The sequence below is a fragment of the Phacochoerus africanus genome, chromosome 12 (genome assembly GCF_016906955.1).
Source record: "Phacochoerus africanus isolate WHEZ1 chromosome 12, ROS_Pafr_v1, whole genome shotgun sequence".
In the NCBI taxonomy this organism is placed as follows: Eukaryota; Metazoa; Chordata; class Mammalia; order Artiodactyla; family Suidae; genus Phacochoerus; species Phacochoerus africanus.
The window spans coordinates 31,489,087-31,511,699 of record NC_062555.1 but is presented as its reverse complement, the minus strand read 5'-3'; the positions used below and the strand labels follow the sequence as shown (position 1 = coordinate 31,511,699).

Below are 22,613 nucleotides of genomic sequence, written 5' to 3'. Positions count from 1 at the left end.
ATAGGCTGCGGGTGTGCTCCTAAAGAGCAAAAAAAAAAAAAAAAAATTGAATTATAATTTCCTAGTAAAATATAAAATTATTGGATTTTAACTATACCTGGCATCTGAATATTTCAGAAAAATCTAAATTTGTACACTTTGAAAAATAGTTCCTAGAGCCATTGTGGCTCAGCAGGTTAAGAAACCGACTAGGGGAGTTCCTGTTGTGGCTCAGCAGTAACGAACCCGACTAGTATCCATGAGGATCTGGGTTTGATCCCTGGCCTCACTCAGTGGATTAAGGATCTGGTGTTGTCATGAGCTGTGGTGTAAGTCACAGATGCAGCTTGGATCTGGTGTTGTGTGGCTGTGGCGTAGGCCGGCAGCTGTAGCTCCAATTTGACCCCTAGCCTGGGAACTTCAATATGCCATGTCATGGGTGTGACCCTAAAAAGAAAAAAAAAAAAATCCCAAATGTTTTAGTGTTTTTAAGAAAGCTAATTCCTGAATTGATTTTTTTTTAAATATCATTTTATATAGATAAATGAAATAAGTACTTAAGTACATTATAGTCATTCAGCCATTGAAATTTATTGAGCACCTAGTGTGCACTCAAGCATTGTGCTAGGTCCTGAATATACAGAGTAAAAAAAAGAGACATAGAGCTTATGGTACAATGGGGTGGGGGCTGGCATCAAGCCATAAAATTTTCAAAAGTTAAAAAAAGTATAAAGAATTATAAAATGGTGTGTCATAGGAAAGAAATGGACAGGCGCCCTTTGTAGAGACTAATGGGATTGTGAGAGAGACGACTCCCTTTCTATTGGGTAGTCAGGGAGGACCTTTCTAAACAAGTGATGTTTAAGACCTGAAGGATAATCAGGCAAAGAACCAGAATAAGAACTTTCTGAAGAGGGAGGAGGTTTGGTCTTTTCCTGGAACTAAGAGAAGACTGGTGTACTTAGTGATAATAAATCAAGCAGAGAGTGGCGTGAGATGAAGGGAGAGAAAATGGGGCTGGAGCATGCAAAGCCTTGTAGATGATAGGAAAGAATTTGGATTTTCTTCCAATTGCAGTAGAAAGCTATTGAAGCATGACTTGTTCTGATGTATGTTTCTAAATCTGTGTGGATTGTTCCAGCTTCTGTGTAGAAGAGGATAGGGGGAACCATAAGGAACTAGGTGATGGTGGTTTGCAGTAGTGGTTGCCATGGAGACAGAGGCAATTGAATGAATGAATTCAGTTTGGTGTTGAACTGGTCGTTGAGAAAGAGAGAAGACAGGATTACTCCCAACTTTAACTTTCTGTCTTAAGCAGCAGAGTGGATTTACTGAATGGGAAAAACTAGGAGAGACACGAATTTGGAGTTTGAAAAAAAAAAAGAAAAAACGTAAGAGTTCTCTTTCACTTGTGTTAAATTTGAGATTGTAGGGAAATGTCCTATAGGCAGTGGATATGCTAGTCTGAGATATGAGGACTGGAGATATAAATTTGGAAATTATCAGCATAGAGGTTATACATAGATTATAAATTTTTAGAGCCATGGACTATATGAACAGCTTAGGAATAGAGCACAGAGAGAAGAAGAGCCCCAACCAGGACTGAGCCTGGAGGGTGACCATGCCATACCATGTGGTAGGCCCAGTGTAAGGTCCTGAGAATTTCAGAAAGAAGAGAGCATTAACTTTAGTGAATTAACATTAGCATTAACTTTAGTGAATGCTGCTGAGAACTAGAATCAGATGAAGTGAGGAAAATACCCCTGGAGCTAGAGACCTCTTTGGTTGCAGTCTAAGTAGGCAGATGCCAGGGTGAGGTTGGCAAGGCCCTGGGACTGCTCCTTCAGTTTGGACCTGGAAACTTAGCAGTAGCTGGAAGCACTGTGGAATCAAGGGTTAGCTTGTTTTTAAGTTGGTAAGGTAATAGAACCTGTTTCAGTGTTGAGGGGAGAAAAGAGATCATGCCAGAGAGGTGATAATGACAGAGTGAAGTCCTGGAGGCAGGAGAGGCTGGGATCCAGACCACTGGTGAAGGTCTAGCCTTTGAGAGGGATGAAGACAGGCACAGATATGGTGATTTTTTTTTTCCTTCAATTAATTGAGAAAGTCATCAGTACACAGAGAGATTTGGGAAGAAATTATGAAAGAAGTTGTTTATAAAGTAGGAAAGCAAGCTTAGTGGAACTAAAATTCCTAGGTGATGTTAGATCCCTGCTTGAGAGTAATTCCAGCAAAACCAACCATCTGTGCAGTTATGCAAACTTCATTTAGCAAGCTTCAGCTGCTCAGTTGCAGACAGAATGGGGAAACAGCTGGGTTTCACCAGGAGAAGGAGAGAGAAGCAAGGAAGCTGAAGGATGTTTGCAAAGGAGTGATTATAAAATTGAACCTAAGCTGGAACAAGGGGAGGCCAAGGATAGTGAGAAAGCCAAAGAGTCTGCGAATTGGAGGACTTGATGAGAGGAAAGGTATATGCCAGCATTGTTATCACTGGAATAACTGAGAAGTTGAATTGGACTATGGTATGTTTGAATGCAGGGATTTAGAGGTTGTGCCGTTAATGTAATGATGTTAATGGTATGTGGCCTTGGGAGTAGGGGCATGACATGGAATCAGGTCTTTGGAGGCCAGGTAGAGAAATTGGTGGGCCAGGAATTGGGTGAGACATCCACATGGATACCAGTGTTATCAAGATGATGGCAGGAGATGGGAAATGATGGCATTAATCCAGGATCTTGAGTGTTTAGTCACCAGCAGGAGGCAACTAGGAAGTCAGTTAACAAGATGAGGGGTATGAATGGTTAAGCTGGATAGCATAAAACTTAACAGGGAAAGGAGTTTTAAAGAAAAAATGGTCTGGATGCAGCAATGGGAAGCATGAACCCTGAGGTTAAGATGTGAGGTATAAGAGTCTTGACTTGCAAGGGCTCCATGGGAGGTGACAGTATCAGGAGGGGACAGAGGGACATGGTTCCAGGGACACTGACGAATGGTCTAGAAGGATGGGGAGGGGGCTAGATCAGGAATGCAGAGACTGGGAAGGGGTGAGAAGCCAGTAGTAATGGGTGGCTGAGGAGTAGCAACTGAGGTAAGCAGGGAGAGAAGACCTGGACAATTTCCTATTGATGGACAATAGGAAAATTGTTATGTTCCAAATGCTTCTATGGTATGCTTCTATGGACAACAGGAAAATCGTGGTGTTCTAAACGCTTCCCTCAGGATTTTGGCAACTCCCAGGGAACTGGTCCCTCAGTTTCTTGAGTGCTGGCATAGTAGACTGGAGCAGCCACTCAGCTGCTTAGAGCAGCCTCTCAGCTGATTAGAGCAGCCTCTTAGCTGACTGGAGCTTTGGAGTAGGCCTCTCAGCTGCTTAGAGCAGCCTTTCAGCTGATTGGAGCAGCCTCTTAGCTGACTGGAGCTTTGGAGTAGGCCTCTCAGCTGATTGGAGCATGACCCTCAGCTGACTGGAGCAGCCTCTCAGCTGATTGGAGCTTTGGAGCATGCCTCTCAGCTGACTGGAGCATTGGAACAGGCCTCTTAGCTGCTTAGAGCAGGCTTTCAGCTGATTGGAGCAGCCACTCAGCTGACAAGAGCCTTGGAGCAGGCCTCTCAGCTGATTGGAGCATGGCCCTCAGCTGACTGGAGCAGCCTCTCACCTGATTGGAGAAGCCTCTCAGCTGATTGGAGCTTTGGAGCATGCCTCTCAGCTGATTGGAGCATTGGAACAGACCTTTCAGCTGATTAGAGCAGCCTTTCAGCTGATTGGAGCAGCCTCTCAGCTGACTGGAGCTTTGGAGCAGGCCTCTCAGCTGATTGGACCATCCTCTCAGCTGATTGGAGCAGCCTCTCAGCTGATTGGACCATCCTCTCAGCTGACTGGAGCAGCCTCTCAGATGTCCCACCATTGCCCAGAAAAGTGATAACCCCATTCTGCTGTAGCCACTCCCAGCTTCTCACAAAGAGATTTACAACAATGATTTAGGGTAAATTTTCGGCAGTTTCCTGTGGACAGTTATTTGGCTAAGAAGCCGATCGTGTGCATCTTACTGGCCTTTTAAGGAGAACAAGTGTCTTATCCCCCGTATATAAAAGTAAAAGTATTAACAGTGATTAGTTTTTGCCTCTTTTTTTCCTATACCCAGCTTAGGGAATAAATGCCTCATGCTAAATAAAAAGATGGGTGGTGTCTGTATTAGAATGCCAACATCTGAACTAGGGAACAGTGTCCAAACCGCTAACACCTCTTTCCTGCTAAGCATCCTGCTTATGTGGCAGAAGAATCTGTACGATGCTGCAGCCCCTTGGATCCAACCTTCACTTCAAAAGCTCAGGCAGAAAGAAGATGATTTTCCCTGTGTTCCATCCCTTCTCCCCCAGTTCCTCAAAAAGGGAGCTAAAGTGAGTTGTATCCATAACCACCGTTGATAGACTTGCTCAAAGACGGAAAGATACCTTAACTCTGGTTTCCTTTTTTTCTCTCCCTTTCTCTAAGTGGCTTATGAGTGTCTACAAAATTTTCCTTGCAAAGTGGCTAGTTTATATCCCCTGGTTGTACCTTGCAGTTTCTTAAATATTGAGAGAAAATTCTTTTAAAGACCAAGAATCACAAAAGCACATTTAGAAGGCAAAAAAGTAAAGTGAATTGTAATCATAACTCATCCTGTAAAGGGCAGCCACACAGCCCAATTTACTTGCATGCTGCTTGGGTAGAATAAGGTCTGACCAACCTCTCCTCCCAGAGGTGGTGGAACCGCAGGGTCATGGGTGAGGTCAGCACAGCAAAGGCAAAAATGCTTTGGCAACTACTGAGACACCACCAAGTCTCAGATGAATAAAACATCGGCTGATGGATGTCTCTGACCTGGCCAATAACTTAATCTTCACAGCACAAATATTTATTAGTGAGGCCATGAAAATGGATTTGGAGATGATTAATAAACAAAGTAACGATACTTCATTACTTCATGTGAAGTGAAAACTGAAACCTTTGAAAACATGCTTGTTGCTTTCCAACAAGAACATCAGCCATTTCCAGGACAGAAATTTGGAAACTTGTTTTTGTGTTATCACATATTCTGTTGGCAATGAGAGTCGCTGTTGATCAGGCATAGATTGATAGTACCTGGATTTAGAACAATTAACCGGACCAGTGTGGTGAGGACTCGAAGCCACGGTGCTCATCAGAAGCCACAAAAGAAAGTCAAGAGTGTGCAGTGTGGACTGCCACTAAAATCAAAGGCAACACAAACTTTACATAACGTGGTCTGGGTGGCAAAAATAACAGTGGCTTTAAATAAAGCTCCTGTTTACATATCAAAAATTTTATCTTCCCCCCCCGCCCCAGGATTCTCTGTTGTGTACAGGATAAAATTCAAACTTCTGAAATTGGCACAGGGACCCCTCATGATTCTCAGGCTCTTCCTCCACAGTTTCTCCTTCCCCTCCCACCAGGTCTTCTCAGAACTGGGCCTCTGTTCCCTCTCTCTCCAGAAGGCTTCCTCTCATCTTCACTGACTGGCTTACTGTCAGAAAAGCCTTCTCGGAGTTCCCTTTGTGGCTCAGAGGTTAAGGAATCTGACTAGGATCCATGTCGCAGATGCCGCTCAGAGATCCCACGTTGCTATGGCTATGGTCTAGGCTGGCAGCTGTAGCTTCGAATCGACCACTAGCCTGGGAACTTCCCTATGCCACGGGTGTGGCCCTAAAAAGCAAAAAAAGAAAAGATAAAGCCTTCTCTGCTACCCTGCCCTCTACCAACCACTGGCTTAGTACCTCTTCTGTGGGCGCCACCAGGGCCCGTATTTACCTCCAGCCTGGGATTTATCACTCCCTTCTGGTTTGATTTTCGTGTATCTGTCTCCCTCAACTGTACGCTCCTTGAGGACAGGGAACTAGGGTTTGTTCACTGTTGCGTAGTTCCTTCTACAGTGCTTAGCTCTATAAAAGTGGCTCTGTAAATATTTGTTGCATAGGATAAATGCATGTTTTAAGGAAATAATATAAAAAATCGATATAATTCTAAATTGGGGGACTTGTAATCATTGCTATAACACCATCTATGGCTTTTGTTTAAGTGAGTTTATTGGAGTTCCTGTTGTGGCTCAGTGGTTAACAAATCCGACTAGGAGCCATGAGGTTGCGGGTTCGATCCCTGCCCTTGCTCAGTGGGTTAAGGATCTGGCGTTGCCATGAGCTGTGGTGTAGGTTGCAGACGCGGCTCGGATCCCGAGTTGCTGTGGCTCTGGCGTAGGCCGGTGACTACAGCTCTGATTGGACCCCTAGCCTGGGAACCTCCATATGCCACGGGAGCAGCCCTAGAAAACGCAAAAAAAAGAAGAAAAAAAAAGAGTTTATTAACATTGGCCTCTCCTGACTCAGCATCAGCAAAGAAATACCCCCTCTTATCTTCGTCTGCTTGGGCTGCTCTAACAAAATACCACAGAGTGGGGCTTAAAAGATAAAAATGTTATTTCTCACTGTTCCAGAGCCTGGGAAGTCCACAATCAGGGTCCTGGCTGCGTTGGTTACTGGCAAGGGCCCTCTTCCTGGCTCGCAGAGGGCCACCTTCTCACTGTGTCCTCACATGGCAGAGCTCTCTGGTGACTTCTTTAGACCTCTTTTCACATTAATTACCCCTAAAAGCCCCTCTTCAGATACAGTCACACTGGGGATTAGGGCTATAACATAGAATTGGGGGGTGGGGGGACACAATTCAGTCCATAGCATCTTCCCCCGGGGGGAAAGAGCAGAGTCTAGCGCCCACAATTCCTAAACAAGCTCTTCTACCTCCATCTTTGCAGGGTTTCAGAAGGTGCATTTCCTCGTGCATGCATATAACAGCTTTTATTACTATCCTATATGAACACTGACACTCATTTCTTCAACCTGACATATTAGTTTAGCAGTCTACACTGAAGTCAGATCAATCAGATCAATACTAAAAAAGAGAGAGTTCCCGTTGTGGCTCAGGGGAAACGAATCTGACTAGCATCCATGAGGACACAGGTTCTATCCCTGGCCTCACTCCATGGGTTAAGGATCTGACATTGCTGTGGTGTAGGTCGCAGACAGGGCTCGGATGTGATATTGCTGTGGCTGTGGCATAGGCCAGAGGCTACAGCTCCAATTCAGCCCCTAGCCTGAGAACCTCCATATGCTGTGGGTGCGGCCCTAAAAAGACAAAAAAAAATTAAATACTAAAAATGACTCTAGGCTTGTCAGTTTAGAACTTTCCTTTAAGCTCATCAAAAAGTGTGAAATTTCTGTGCCGTATTTGTGGAGAGAGGAGAGGAGTTCCCACTATGGCTCAGCAGAAATGAACCTGACTAGTATCCATGAGGATGCGGGTTCCATCCCTGGCCTTGCTCAATTGGTTAAGGATATGGCATTGACACAAGCTGCATGTAAGCTGCAGACGTGGCTCAGATCTGGCATTGTTGTGGCTGTGGTGTAGGCCAGCAGCTGCAGCTCCGATTGGACCCCTAGTCTGGGAACCTCCATATGCCACACTGGCAGCCCTCAAAAAAAAAAAATAATAAATTAATTAATTAAAAGGAGAGAGGAGGAAAAAATGCTTTCCTAATTTTTCAGCATTTTCTCTTTTCTAGTCGTCAAGACCCTTCTTTGACAGTTTTATTTCATAGGTCTTGAATTCAATATAGATTTTCAAATACAGATTAGATAAATTATGATTCTCAGGTAAGTCATAAAGTGGTTGACTGGAGGAGTAGCATGCTGAGATCACACCGTTCCCAGGAAATACCTCATAGTATAAATCAGAATAACTTGAAAAGCTGGTGATTTCATGAGCTCAAGTATTTTTTCCAGCAGTGTGAGGAAAGAGGTCATATTCTGCTCAGTGCAAAAGGCGTGTTCATTGTGGCTAATATATGCCAAGGGAATAAGACTGCATTGTTTTGTCGCTGCATAGCCTCACACTGACTGACAAGTTTCTTAAAAATAAAATGTAATAAAAAATAACCACTGGTTTTGTTCGTTAAATCTTCAGGAAACAATTTGAAGAAATGGCTTCCTACTTTAAGATACCTTCTGTAAAGGAATTTGCTAACCAAATAACTAATGCCACATCAGAAGAACGACAGAACATGCTAAGAGACTTTTATGCTTCTCAATATCCAGAAGTAAAGGAAATTTTGGTGGCTGCTCCTTCGCAATTCATTAAAGATGCCTCTGAGGAAAGAGAGAGAGTCAGGAATAAGTCTGAAAATAGAGAATCTCTTGGAGAAGAAAGGCTGTCAGATTCTGAAGCTTTGTCATTTAAAAATTCTACCCAAAGACAGTTGCAAATTTGCAGCCCAAAAATATATAAAGAAAAATCAATTAAGTTCCGGAATCACAGTTTCCGTAGAGAAGAAGTCCTTTCTAAAGATGTGGAAACAAAAAAATTACCTATAAGCTCTACCCAAGAGACTACCAATGGGAAAAACAGCCAAGCTTCCAAAGATCCTGTAGCATCCTGTTCCCTGAGTAGTAAGTCTGGAGCATATGAGTTAGAAAAGATAGAAGATACCCTGAAAGACCAACAGGACCTCACAGAATTGAGTGTTTCAAGAAATGGACCCCTTTTCAAAGGGGAAAACAAGAAGATAGGAAGTCCAGCGTTAGAAAAGCCTTCTGTGGTAGGTTTGCTTGGTGATACCTCTATTCTGGATGACCTCTTTAAAAGTCAAGGGAACAGTCCAAAGAAAGTTCTTTCAGGGCCCACGGAGAAAGCAAAACAGCGACCAAAAGATGTCTGGGACATCCTGAATGAGCAGAATGACGACAGTCTCAGGAAACTCACCGACTTGGCAGTAATAGAGACTCTTTGTGAAAAAGTGCCCTTGGCCTCATCCTCCAAAAGGAAAGAGGATCCCGAAGCTTCTCTTTGGAAATCAAATGAGAAATTTTTGTGGAAAAAATTTAACTCGAGTGCTTCAGATGAAAACACAACTAAGATACAAGAGTAATACATACACATACAAACGAATTACTACAGCCAATGAACTTCTGCTGTTAATGTTTACAACACTAATTATGTTATATATTTGTCAACATACATTTTTAATAAACTCTTGCTTTAGGGTTTTTTGCGGGGTTTTTTGTTGTTGTTGTTGTTGTTGTTGTTTTCTTTTTTGGCCACCCCATGGCATATGGAGTTCCTGAGCCAGAGATCAGATCCCAGCCACAGTCGTAGCCAGCCTATGCCACAACTACAGCAATGCCAGATTCTTTAATCCACTGTGCCAGACCAGGGATCAAACCCGCATCCTGCTGCTGCAGAGATGCTTTCAATCCTATTGAGCCACAGCAGGAACTCCTAGGGATTTTTTTTTTTTTTTTTAAGTTTAAAAATGTTATCATGTATTTGTTTTCTTTGATACCTGATTTGGTTGTGTGTGTGTTTTGTTTTTTTTTTTTTTTAATATGATTGTGTTGTAGTATAAACCTCTGTTATGAAATGGATTCTAGATTTGTTATCAGGAGACCTGGGGCATTTCGGTTATTGTGTAATTATGTGACCTTAAGTAAATCATTTAGCCTGGTGTGTAGTCATTTCTTGATATGAAATATGAAAGGTTTGAACTTGATCAACAGGAGTGTCCTTCCAATTTAAAAAAGGTTTGGTTCAGTCTCCCGGATTCCATTAAGTCATAGGCCAAATTATGCTCAGTCCCCAAATCAAGATTATATTGATGTGTTTCTTTTTTACTAGCATTTGAAAAATTATTAACTGTTTTCCTTTTCCCTCAGTGTCATGTGCTACAATTATGAAATTATTTGTATAAAAGTAATAACTAGTACTGAATATATGATGTGTATTAAAAAAGTAAGTTTATGGAGTTCCCATTGTGGCACAGCGGAAACGAATCTGACTAGTATCCATGAGGATGCAGGTTCGATCCCTGGCCTCGCTCAGTGGATTAAGGATCCGGCGTTGCCATGAGCTGTGGTGTAGGTTGCCGACAGGGCTCGGATCCTGCATTGCTGTAGCTGTGGTGTGGGCTGGTGGTTACAGCTCCAATTCGGCCTGGGAACCTCCATACGCCTCGGGTGTGGCCTTAAAAAGCAACAACAACAAAAAAAAAAGTTTATAAGTGATCAAAATCAAAGGGTTAATGTTGAACAACTTTACTATCTGACACTGAAGTAGTACAATTATTATCATTCGCCACAGAACACCAGTGCCTCAACTTTATATACAACTATATAAAGCTTTGCATAGTACTTTTGTATTTCTTAAGTATGAAGAAAGGAGTGAACATTTGATTTTTTTTAAATTGTTATATTTTGTTGAATTGAATTTATATGGTTTATAACCAATGGAACATGCTCATTGTTGAGTGCACTTAGTTGGAAACCTAGCCTGTGTGTGCACCATGCTAGGTGCCAGGGGTGTATAGGTGAGGCTCTGCTACCAGGAAAACAAAGGAGCCATGTCTGTAAAGAGTTGAGTCTGTTTTAAAGCCCCTGGCACATGATAGCAGGACCTGAGGCTTCTGCTGACCCACACACAGATAGAGTGTGACAGCTTTCCTTCAGTTGAGCTCCTCAGGCTATGCTAGGAGGACCTGTCCAGAAGATAGCAGTGAATCAGGAAATGGTGATGCTCAGAAATCACTTTGAATTGGGACTGAGATGAGGGGAGAGGGTCTTTGAAGTACCCAGCCATTGCAGAATAGAGCCGTTGCTCAGAAATGGGAAAAAAAAAAAAAAAGCAAGGAAAATTTTTTTCTCAAGGGACTGAATGGCCAAGTATGTTTTTCTTTAGAGCAAGGTTGAGGGCTGTGAAGTATATTTTCATGACCCAGTACATATGTGTTAATACATATATGAATGAAATAAAGTGTTTATGAAATACTATTTAAGGCACATGACATCCTTTGGTATTTTCTCTTCTGTTGTCCTTTTGACTCTTGTGTATGTGTGATTTTTAATGCTTTCATAACCCACTTCAGCTCCTATTCAACCCCTAACCTGAGAAATTCCATATGCTGCAGGTGCGGCCCTAAAAAGCAAAAGAAAAAATTGCTTCTGACAACTAAATTCACCTTCAAGATATGCCAGAAGGGCGGGAGTCAAAAGGATGGAGGGAGAGACTGAATGTCCAACTAGCAGCCCAGTTTTCCCTTTCTTTGGCTTTCCCTTTTGCTCCTGTTACTCTGGAATAGCGTCAGGCACCAGGAGCTTGCCCTGCAGGGTTGGACCACTGACCCAGGTGCAGAGCCAATGTACTGCTCTGCCCCCACTTCCCACCACTCGCCTTCTCCACCCTCCTGTAAGCCCCTACCCAGGAACGCTCTTGCCCAGGAGTCCTTGCCCTGGAGCCCCCTTTCCCGGGATCACCCTTGGGGAACCCGCCTCGCTCCTGGCTCAGCTTTCCCCTCCAGCCGGGCAAGCAAATATTAGCGAGTGTATGTATCTAGACATTGCTTCAAATAAAGTAGAGCCCATTTGAATTTTCCTCTAAGCAATGTCCAGAAGGCCACCCGCCGCCGAGTGGTTGGAAACCCCCGCTGGGTGCCACAAAAGTCAAGCCGGGATTCACCGCCTCCACACAGGGGAGACGATCTGTTCCTTTGAATCAGGTTCGTTTTCTCCCTTTGGGGAATAGCTAATTAAATCATGCTCTGGCTGTACTGATGGAAAATAGGAAAGCAACCTCCAGGGACTTCGCCTCGAGGGCGCGTTCGTATCTCCCTTCAGCCGCCAACCTCAGTGAAGTCCCCAGTCCCTCTATTTGCAGTAATCGCTGGGTGGTCGCTCTCCATCGGCCCCAGGGGGCTCGTCCACTGTGAAAAATGAGGCAAGGAAGGCAGAGGGGCAGCTCGTTGTGGGGTCCTGCTTCCCCTCGAGGTTCCAAGCGCAGGGAGCGCATAATAATCCCCAACCCTGGTCTGGGGAACCCGAGTGGGACCTTGAGACCCTGCGGGCTGGCGGCAGCGCGGACTCCCCTTGCGCGCTCACAGCCTGCAATCGCTGGGCACGGAGACCCCACTTCGGCCGGCGGGGTCAGACCTCGACGGGTGGTGAAAGACAAGACCCTCCGCCGGCCACGCGGGAGCTGAGAGATCAGGCCGAGGCGGGGGCCGGTGTCCGCCTCCCGCGTCCGTCCCGCTCGGGCCGCGGAGCCCCGCCTGGTGTGAACGGTGGCGGTTTCGGCCGTCTGGCCGGCCGGCGGCCGGCTGTAAAACCAGCCTCAACTTGACCCCCAGCGCATCTAACTGAGGTCAGGGAAGCAGAAGGGCGGAGGCGCCTGGGAGGTTGGAGGAACCGGAGCTCTGGGTGCGGAGAGAGGGAGGGAAGAAGCCAGGGCGAGATGGAACTCCTCCCAGCCAGTGCCAAGCGCAGTGCCAGCGAGTGCCCCTGGGCAGCTTGGCCCGGACACACCTAAGAACCGCGAAGCCGACTGTCCGAGGAGGAAATCAGGCTTAACACCTCTTCGCATAGCACCTAGACCAGGGCCAGCTGCTCGGGGAAGCAGGCCTCCCACGTGCAAAAACACTCCACGTCCAGCCCGAACTCCACTCCGGTACTCACAGCCTGCCTCTGGGCCTGCAGCTTCTGTCTCCAGTCCCAAGCCTCAAGGGCTGCACACACCCCCGACTCTAAGATCATTCCTGTAAATGCCCGCGTTACCCTCCACCTTCCTCCCGCCATCAGAGCCCCGCTCTTGGCCCAGGGCCTCGTTCCCAGACTGTCATCTAGTCCTAGAGGAATGGCCTTGCCAAGGGCCAGGGTCCCACCCCTCCACCTCCCATGTGGATGCCTGCAGGCCCCTCCTGGGAATGACTTGCTCCTCCTCCCTAGTCCATTTTCCAAACTGCTTCAGCCAAGAGCCTGTGAAAGCACATGGAACCCAGGACGTTTTAAACCTCCTTAGCCTAAGCAGGCTAAGGACCACAGGTTCTGAGGGCATCCGCTCTCTTTTGTTGAGCACTTACCACGTCGTTTGTTAAACATTGCAAGTGGATATTCTCATTTGACTGTTCAACGACCCTCTGGCGTAGGTGTTATTAAGTGTGGTCATTGTTGGAGTTCCCCTTGTGGCGCAGTGGTTAATAAATGTAACTAGGAACCATGAGGTTGCAGGTTCCATCCCTGGCCTTGCTCAGTGGGTTAAGGATCCGGTGTTGCCCTGAGCTGTGGTGTAGGTCGCAGACGCGGCTTGGATCCCGTGTTGCTGTGGCTCTGTGAAGGCTGGCGGCTACAGCTCCGATTAGACCCTAGCCTGGGGGTCTCCATATGCCGCCAGAGCGGCCCTAGAAAAGGCAAAAAGACAAAAAAAAAAAAGTACAGTCATTGTTGCTGAAACGCAGCCTTTGTCCACTGGTGCAACATAGAAACACAGAGACTGATTTGAACGATGGAGGAAAAGATAGCTTTTTTTTGCTTTGCCGGGCAAAGGAGGCCATAGCAGGCTAACTAACGCCTTAAAGACTGTGCCCTCCCTTGGGAAGAACTGCAGGGAGTTTTATAGTAAAAGGGAGAAAAACGGGTTTTCAGATAGGAATCAGGATTGGGGCAGACACGCATTCTTCTTTCTTTGGGGGAATCTTAGTCATCAAAGCTGGTGTCAGGAGATCTCCGCATGATCCTGCTGGTGGTCTCCTGGGTTATTGCCTAGAATCACAGGACTTGCAAAAAGGGCTTGTTGATCAGAGGTTGGAACAAACTAGGAAAGTGCCTGAAAAACATCACCTGCTCATCATCTTTAACGCACAGGCAATTGTGCTGAGGGGGCCTAATCTTTAGCTTATGGGTGATTGTGTTTAGGGGGCAATAAAGCCAGGGAGAAGGACAAGGAAGGGCCCTAAGCTGTTCAGTTTTAAGTATTCATTTCTAAAAGAAGCACGAGGAATAGAACTTTTCTCTTAGGTGTATAAGATGCCTAGGTCATTCTGTGTACCCTTTGAGGCAGAACCAGGATCGTGCCCCAAGCTGTGCTAGTGTCTCTTGACTGTTCCTCCCTGGTCTCCGCATCCCCTTCCTTCCCTGATCAGCAACTGTCTGAACCTGCCCCTTGGAACTCAGGGAAGGCCATGGAGGCTGAAGGAGGCCCATTTCCTTAAACCAAGCAATGGGGGACCCAGAAAGGCTTCTGTGCCCAGGAGCCCCACAGGGTCCTGCTCAGTTGTACTTCCATCCCTGACAGGGAAGGACTGACCACAGCACCAGCTGTTAACACAGCTGCACTAAGTGCGTGGGGCAGGTGGATATTACTGAATAGTGGTCTACGTTTCTGGGCGTGGACAAGTTAGAAGAGTCTCCATTTTTGGCTCTTCTTCCTGGCACTCACCTGACAGATGGCACTCTGCTACCCATCCTCAAGCTGCTTCTCTTGCTTGGCAGCATCCTGGAGACACGACAGATGTCCTATCCCCAAGACCGACTTGTGACTTTCTCCTCACTCTGCCACAAACGCAGGCTCCTCAGAGCCCTCCACAGCCTACACATTCCCCTCTGTCTCCCCACCCTCATCACACACCCATTCCCCCCAACACACACACACACACACACACACACACACACACACACACACACACACATACTGCCATCCCAGCCCTGCCAAGCTTCAGCCTCTGGCCATTTCCTTTGCGAGTAAAGGAAGCCTAGGCTGGCCTGCCTCTGTCTCAGGAGTGGTGGGAATTCTATCATTAATAAGTGGCTGGAAATCAGGTGTCAGCAGTGCTTCCCTTTCTGAGACCCACGATGGCACCACAAGGGTCTGTAGCTCCCATCGCCTGTCTCAGAGTTAGGATGATTCCTCCCACCTGCCCTTCTGTGGCTGAGAGAAGATGGGCAGAGACTCAGAGACAGTAAACAGGGGCCACCTGATGTGCATCATCTCCAGGGAATCTCTGCTTTTTTTTTTGTCTTTTTGCTATTTTCAGAAGTAGCCCACACATTTATAAACATGCCTCATTTCTTTTAACTGTATTTTTAACATTTCCTCTATTAACACCTAAAACATATATTACTTGATGCTTTGAAAAGAGAAAAGAAAAAGAATCAGCACAGAGTGAGAATAAAGGGCTGAGATTCTCCATGTGCCCATGGCACACACTCTATTACTCAATCAAATGATGCTGGGGCAGAAATGAGGAGGTGTCCTCCTTAAATAGAGACCAAAGTATTTCCCCAATCACCTCTGGGTGCAGAACAAGAAATCCAGGAGAGGAATTCCCATCCTGGCTCAGCGGAAACGAATCTGACTAGCATCCATGAGGATGCAGGTTCGATCCCTGGCCTTGCTCAGTGGGTTTAAGGATCTGGCGTTGCCATGAGCTGTGGTGTAGGTCACAGATGCAGCTCAGATCCTGTGTTGCTGTGGCTGTGGTGTAGGCTGGTGGCTACGTCTCTGGTTTGACCCCTAGCCTGGGAACCTCCACATGCTGTGGGTGCAGCCCTAAATGGCAGGAAGGAAGGAAGGAAGGAAAGGAAGGAAGGAAAGGAAGGAAGGAAAGGAAGGAAAGGAAGGAAAGGAAGAAGAGAAGAGAAAAGAAAAGAAAAAGTGAAGAAAAGAAAAGAAATCCAGGAGAATGTGAAATATATAAGATTAGATAAGACTTAATCATCATGGGAAGAGTTTCTGGGGGTAGGAATCTCTAACTGTGGTAACTACTCCTTCTAACCATCTGTCTGTTGATCAGATGCAGAAGTAACCAGGGAGCATAATCAAGCGAGAGTAGCTTTCTCTTTCTCAAGATAGAATTTTTTTACTTTTCTGGTGAGGGGTGTTTAGTATCAGCATTTACATGCCAAAGACTGTCTAATTCTCAGTTGCCCTAAACACTAATTGCTACCTACTGCTTATAGATAGTTGCTTCTATACCTATGGAAGCAACTACCTATAAAGGGGCTACTAACTATTGCTGCAATAACCAAGCTGATTCAGCTCCCGGGCTGTCCATCATCTAGTGACTTCATAAAGACTATGCAGAGCCACATCACCAAGCCCTCTGAAAGCTTTCCTTTCCCCAGTCAGAGTCCCTGACTAGGTTTCTTTTCCCTCCCACCCCTTGGTGGAGGCACCACTGATTGGGAAGAGGAAAAGGTATAAGCAAAGTGGATGATGGGAAATCAGGAACAGGGATGATTTCATTTTTACTTTTATCTTTTTAGGGCCGCATCCATGGCATATGGAGGTTCCCAGGCTAGGGGTCCAATTGGAGCTGTAACCACCGGCCTACACCACAGCCACAGCAATGCGGGATTTGAGCCTTGTCTGCAACCTACACCACAGCTCATGGCAACACCGGATCCCTAACCCACTGAGCAAGGCCAGGGATCGAACCCACAACCTCGTGGTTCCTAGTCGGATTCGTTTTCGCTGAGCCATGATGGGAACTCCAGGATCATGGATTATTTAAAATCTGCCTGATCAGTCCCAATGTGTTTTTAACCAAGCAGGGCTCTATGGGGTTCCTGGGCACAAAAGCCTTTCTGGGTCCCCCATTTCTTAGGAAATGGGCCTCATGCACCCTCCCTGGCCTTCCCTGAGTTCCAAGCGGCAGGTTCAGACAGATGCTGTTCAGGGAAGGAAGGGGATGCAGAGACAAGGGTAGAAAGAAACAATGGTACAGCCTTGGGGCAGGATCCTGGTTCCCTCTCAGGATTACACATAATGAATACTTTAAAATTGAACAGCCTGGAGCCCTTCCTTACGCTTCTCCCTGTTTTAACTGAACCCTAAAAACAGCCACGTAAGCTAAAAATTAGGCACCCTGAGCACAACGGCCTGTGGGCTAAAGATTATTAGCACATGATGTTTTCCAGAAGCTTTCCTAGTTTGTTCTCATCTCTGATCAAGATGCTCTTTTCACAAGTACCATCATTCTAGGCAATAGCCCAGAAGACCCACCAGCAGCATCATGCTGAGATCTGGTACCAGATTAGATTCCCCTGAAAAAAGAAGAATGCACTGAATGAGGCCAGGGATGGAACCTACATCCTCATGGATACTAGTCGGATTCATTTCCTCTGTGCCACGGTGGGAACTCCTAGATTGTTACTCATGAAATATAACACTGATCATCTATTTTCCAAGTCCCCTATTTTCTAGAGAAAAAAAAAAAATCCCAAATCCCCATCTTTGCATTAAAAACTCAGCCCGAAGCCGATTTTCTACTGCTCCTCCTTATTCACTCTCTGCTCTGCATCAGCTTTTCTCAAAATTGTCTTCCTTGGAACACTAGTGCCCCTTAAGATAGAAGTTGATGTGGAGTTCCCTTCACGGCTCAGCGGTTAACGAACCTGACTAGGATCCATGAGGAGGCGGGTTCGATCCCTGGCCTTGCTTAGCGTGTTGGGGATCCGGCATTGCCATGAGCTGTGGTGTAGATTGCAGACTTGGCTTGGACCCTGCGTTGCTGTGGCTGTGGTGTAGGCAGGCAGCTGCGGCTCCAATTCCACCCCGAGCCTGGGAACCTCCATATGCCACGGGTGCAGCCCTAAAAAGCAAAAAGCAAAAAAAAAAAAAAAAGATAAAAGATGCTCCGAGGGAAAAACATCAAGTTGGGGAAATGGTGCCCTACTGGAAGTTAAAATATACCCTCTTTACAATAAAGATCCTGAGAAGGACAACCTTTTTAACCAGTTTTTGCAACTGATTTAGCCACAGCGTTGTTTTTACCGCATGCCACGCTGTAAAATTCCTATGGGCCATTCATTAATGGCTCCACACAACAGGGAGGAAACCCTGCTTTGTGCAGGTGGGTGAACTTACTATTCCATCTAAACACTCTCTTGCTATCAACATCCCCTAGGAAGGGAGTCCTGATTCACATCCTTTCCAAGGCCTGGCTGTCCCCTCTCTTCTATTCTGCAAGCTCCTTAGAATTGTGCCAGTAAACCCACTGTTTTTGTTGTTGTTGTTGTTGTTGTTTTTGGTTTTTTGCTTTTTTAAGGGCCTCACCTGAGGCATATAGAAGTTCCCGGGCTAGGGGTTGAATCCGATCTGCAGCCGCTGGCCTACACCACAGCCACAGGAACACCAAATCTGAGCCTCATCTGTGACCTGCACCACAGCTCACGGCAATGCCAGATCTTTAGCCCACTGAGCAGGGCCAGGGATTGAACCTACACCCTCGTGGATACTAGTTAGGTTCCTTACCACTGAGCCATAATGGGAACTCTTAAGAATATATATATATATATATATATATTCTTATATATACACAAACACACACACACGTATTTTTTTAATTTTTATTTTTTGGCTGCATCCACGACGTGGAAGTGCCTGGGCCAGGGATGGAACATGTGTCATAGCAGCAACACAAGCTGCTACCCTAACCATGCTTGTTCCTTAACCCACTGTGCTACGAAGGAACTCCCGAAAAACCCATCTTTCTGAACCAAGATGTCCAGGGTAAGTTCTGTTGCCTACAACTAAAAGACTGACTTATATATACTCCAGTGGGTAAAAAGTCCGAGGAACGGCGAGAGTCCCAAACTGAAGGTTTCCCAAATGCTCCTTGCATTGGAATGGATCAATAAATTTCGGTGTATCTGCACCACGGGATACCAGACGGCAATGAGAATCCACTCTCTTCCATGTTTGCATCACTTGCACGAATTTCACAAATGTAATTAGAGAAAAAAGTTAGGCACAATATGAATCCATTTATATGAAGGTAAAAACCAGACAAGACTAACATAAGCTATCAGACATGAGGGTGGTGGTTGCCACAGGAAATGATGGGGGGACAAAAGGGCCTCCAGCTGCTGGTAATGCTGTTTCTTGATCTGAGTACTTGGCCTCCTGGGGGTGTTTAGTGTGTGAAGGTTTATGATTGATGAATCTGTACCTTACAGTTGATGCAGTCCTCTGCATGTGTGTTATACTCCAATAAAAAGTATGGGAGGGGTGGCGTCAGAAAAAATGATTCTCAGAGTTCCCACTGTGGCTCTGTGGTTAATGAACCCAACTGGTATCCATGAGGATTCAGGTTCGATCCCCGGCCTTTCTCAGTGGGTTAAGGATCCAGCGTTACTGTGAGCTGTGGTGTAGGTCACCAACATGGCTCGGATCCTGAATTGCTGTGGCTGTGGTGTAGGCTGGCAAGTGCAGCTCCAATTCGACCCCTAGCCTGGGAACCTCCATATGCTGCGGGTGCGGCCCTAAAAAGACAAAAAAAAAAAAAAAAGAATCCAACTAGTATCCATGAGGATTCAGATTCAATTGCTGGCCTCGCTCAGTGGGTTAAGCATCTGGCCTTGAGCTGTGGTGTAGGTCACAGACACACAGCTTGGATCCTGCATTGCTGTGGCTGTGGTGTAGGCTGGCAGCGGCTGCTCCGATTCAACCTCTAGCCTGGGAAGTTCCACATGCTGCGGTGTGGCCCCAAAAAGAAAAAGAAAAGATCATTCTCCCCTGAGGGTTCCATTGACAAAACCGCACAAAGGGAACATGTTGATTTCAGGACCAGTAGAAATAGGATAGCCCCGGATGTCTTAATTTACTCTAAATGTGTTTGGTTATCACATTCTCTAAATATCACACCTCTAGCTTCCACATTTCTGTGCATGTCTGAGAGTCATTCTGTATTAATCCTATTTTATTGTCTATGTTTTATGATACTTTGATATCTAGGGGCTTGGGGGGGGGGTGCAGTGAGGGACTTCCCCTCCCCCCTCCCAACTTGCTTGCCTGTCTTTCTTATGTAAACTAACCCACCCAGAGTCCACCCTCCAAACCACCTGCTCTTTGGCTTTTATGTTCCTAGAGGCAGTATTCCTGTGGCAGTATCACCAAATACTAGACAAGGAGGGACCACCCCTATAGCCCAGAAAGTATTCAAACTAGCCAAGCTTGAAGCTTTTAGCAGTTTATCCTGCCTCATCCATTTCTTCCCACAAATGTCACCATAAAGCCCTGTTCCCAGCTTTATCCTCTCTCCTTCTGTCTCCTGATGGATCCTGGTGCTTCCCCACATGGCCCTGCATGATATGCTGTGCCTCCAGTTTCTAGGGATCTGTGAATATAGACTTTCCTTCATACAAGGCATTTCTGCCTGTCCTACCCACCTGTTAAAAACAAATCCTGTGTACATTTGAAAATACATTCATTCGTTCCACAACTTTTTTTTTTTTTTTTTGTCTATTTGCCATTTCTTGGGCCACTCCTGTGGCATATGGAGGTTCCCAGGCTAGGGGTCTAATCAGATCTGTAGCCACCAGCCTACGCCAGAGCCACAGCAACACGGGATCAGAGCCACATCTACAACCTACACCACAGCTCAGGGCAACGCCAGATCCTTCACCCACTGAGTGAGGCCAGGGATGGAATCCACAACCTCATGGTTCCTAGTCAGATTCGTTAACCACTGCGCCACGATGGGAACTCCTCATTCCACAACTTTTTAAAGCAACAACTATATTTCAGGCACAGTTTTAGCCCCTGGGGATAGAGTGGTGACCGTATGAACAAGAGACACGGCAGCTGTTGATTGTCAGCAGCTCCTGCCTGGAACTCAGGGTGGAGACCAGGAGGGAGGCACTCTGTGCTCTGGGAAAACTGGAAGAGCAGATCTTCAGAGAGTTAAGTATTTTTAGGAGAAGATTTTATGAGCCCCATGCTTGCATCCTCTCATATCTAGAAAAACACTAAAATCCCTCAATGTTGAGTGATGTCTGTGACTAGTAGGAGCCTTCACGAGACACAGCAGCAAATGTCTGTGAAATGCGTGCCTGGCTGCAGGCCCCTCCCCCTTCCCCTTTATGACTCATTTTATTTTATTTTTTGTCTTTTTGCCGTTTCTCAGGCTGCTCCCACGGCATATGGAGGTTCCCAGGCTAGGAGTCCAATCAGAGCTGTGGCCACTGGCCTATGCCAAAGCCACAGCAACTCAGGATCCAAGCTGCATCTGGAAACAACACCACAGCTCATGGCAACTCCGGATCCTTAACCCACGGAGCAAGGCCAGGGATCGAACCTGCAAGCTCATGGTTCCTAGTCGGATTCGTTAACCACTGAGCCATGACGGGAACTGCGCCCTTTATGACTTAGATCTTGTCATTCCCCTTTCCTCTTTGGGGCCATATTTCAGAGCTGTCAGAAATACTGCCTCCTGGGCTGTAGTTAGTGGGCCAAGCAAAAGATGTCACGGTCACCCCTGAGAACAGCCACTCCCAAGGGTGGGCCCATGAGCCCTGAGGGAACTCGGGAAAGAAACAAAGAAGACTGGCCCACAGCTGAGGGTCACATCAGAAGAGGGATTCCCGTGAATCCAGACCTTCACCTCTTCCCCTAGAAATTGGTTTTCGGTAAACCTTTTTTTCTGTAAATCTGGTTTTCGATAAATCTTTTGTTCCTACCGCCTTCCCTTTGTTGCAAGAACTCATATATCCTAGCTTCCCCTCTCGTCTCCTCAGAGCAATTTCTCGGGGCTACCTGAGATGCTGACTCCCGGGCTTAGATTCTAATCTTGCCCAAAATGAAAATTTTAATTCTCGACTTTCAGGTTGTGCATTTTTTTGGTCTGTGTGGTGTTTTGTTTTGTTTTGTTTTGTTTTGTTTTTTGGCTTTTTGTCTTTTCAGGGCCACACCTACAGCATATGGAGGTTCCCAGGCTAGGGGTCTAATCAGACCTGTAGCCACTAGCCTACACCACAGTTGCAGCCACACCAGATCTGAGACACTTCTGCAACCTACACCACAGCTCATGGCAATGCCAGATCCTTGACCCACTGAACGAGGCCAGGGATAGAACCCACAACCTCATGGATACTAGTCAGATTCATTATCACTGTGCCATGACAGGAATTTCTAACCATTTACTTGTTGATGGACACTTATGTTGCTTCCATATCTGGTTATCTGTAAATCTTTTGTTCCTACTACCTTCCCTTTGTTACAAAAACTCATACATCCTAGCTCCCCCCTCACCTTCTCGGAGGGGTTTCTTAGGGCTACCTGAGATGCTATCTCCTAGGCTTAAGGCCTAATTTCACCCCAAATAAGCCTTACTCTCAACTTTCACATTGTACATTTTTTTTAAGTGGAGAGTTTTTAGGAAGACTGGCCAGGGAAGTTCTCCTAAGGAGGTGACACTTGACCCAGAGCCTGAATTGCTGCTTGTTCACCAGGGAGACCCAGAGGTCCGTGCTGGGTGCCTGAACGCATCCAAAATAACCAGAATGACGTATCCCCTGCCAGTGCTCACCCAGAATAAACTTTCTCCACAAGCAAAGGCAGGCTTGAATCCAAGAGAAATTAATCCCCCCTCCCTCGTCATCAAACTCCACAGCCTGCTCCAATCAAGTTGCCCTTCCAAATGCTGTAAAGCTGGGGTGCCCAAGCACCGGAACCCCGGGGGGGATGGGTTGGCTACATGCCAGAATCCTCAGGGCAGCCACCAGTTTGCACAGTGTTTACATAACTGTTTGCAAATAAAAAGGGAGCAGAGCCCGGGGCCCTCTCTGCTCCCCATCTCTGGGGACCACTGCCTGGTTCAGCTCAGCAGCAATGCAAGCCTTCCTTGGGACCTGACTGCCTCCTCACCTGCCCATCCCTGTTCCACCAGACCCGGTCTGGGGTCCCTTCATGTGGACCCACTCCAGAAGGGCCAGGCGGCTAGCTTCATCTACATGAAAAGCACACAGTTCTACCATTTTTTCTTTTTTTTTTA

General features: G+C 46.3%; 1 protein-coding gene across 3 annotated transcripts in view; it reads left to right on the top strand.

The window, feature by feature from the left end:
* ERCC6L2 (ERCC excision repair 6 like 2) overlaps positions 1–9,112 on the top strand; it is a 150,745-nt gene extending 141,633 nt beyond the window's left edge. For 2 of the 3 annotated variants that reach the window (XM_047754776.1, XM_047754775.1), the window contains one exon: positions 7,988–9,112. In XM_047754776.1, the coding sequence (XP_047610732.1) occupies positions 7,988–8,948 (961 nt within the window). In that variant the 3' untranslated portion in view covers positions 8,949–9,112. The remainder of the gene's footprint in view (positions 1–7,987) is intronic. The other variant, XM_047754777.1, reaches the window with a different exon arrangement.
* The last annotated feature ends 13,501 nt before the right edge of the window (positions 9,113–22,613 follow it).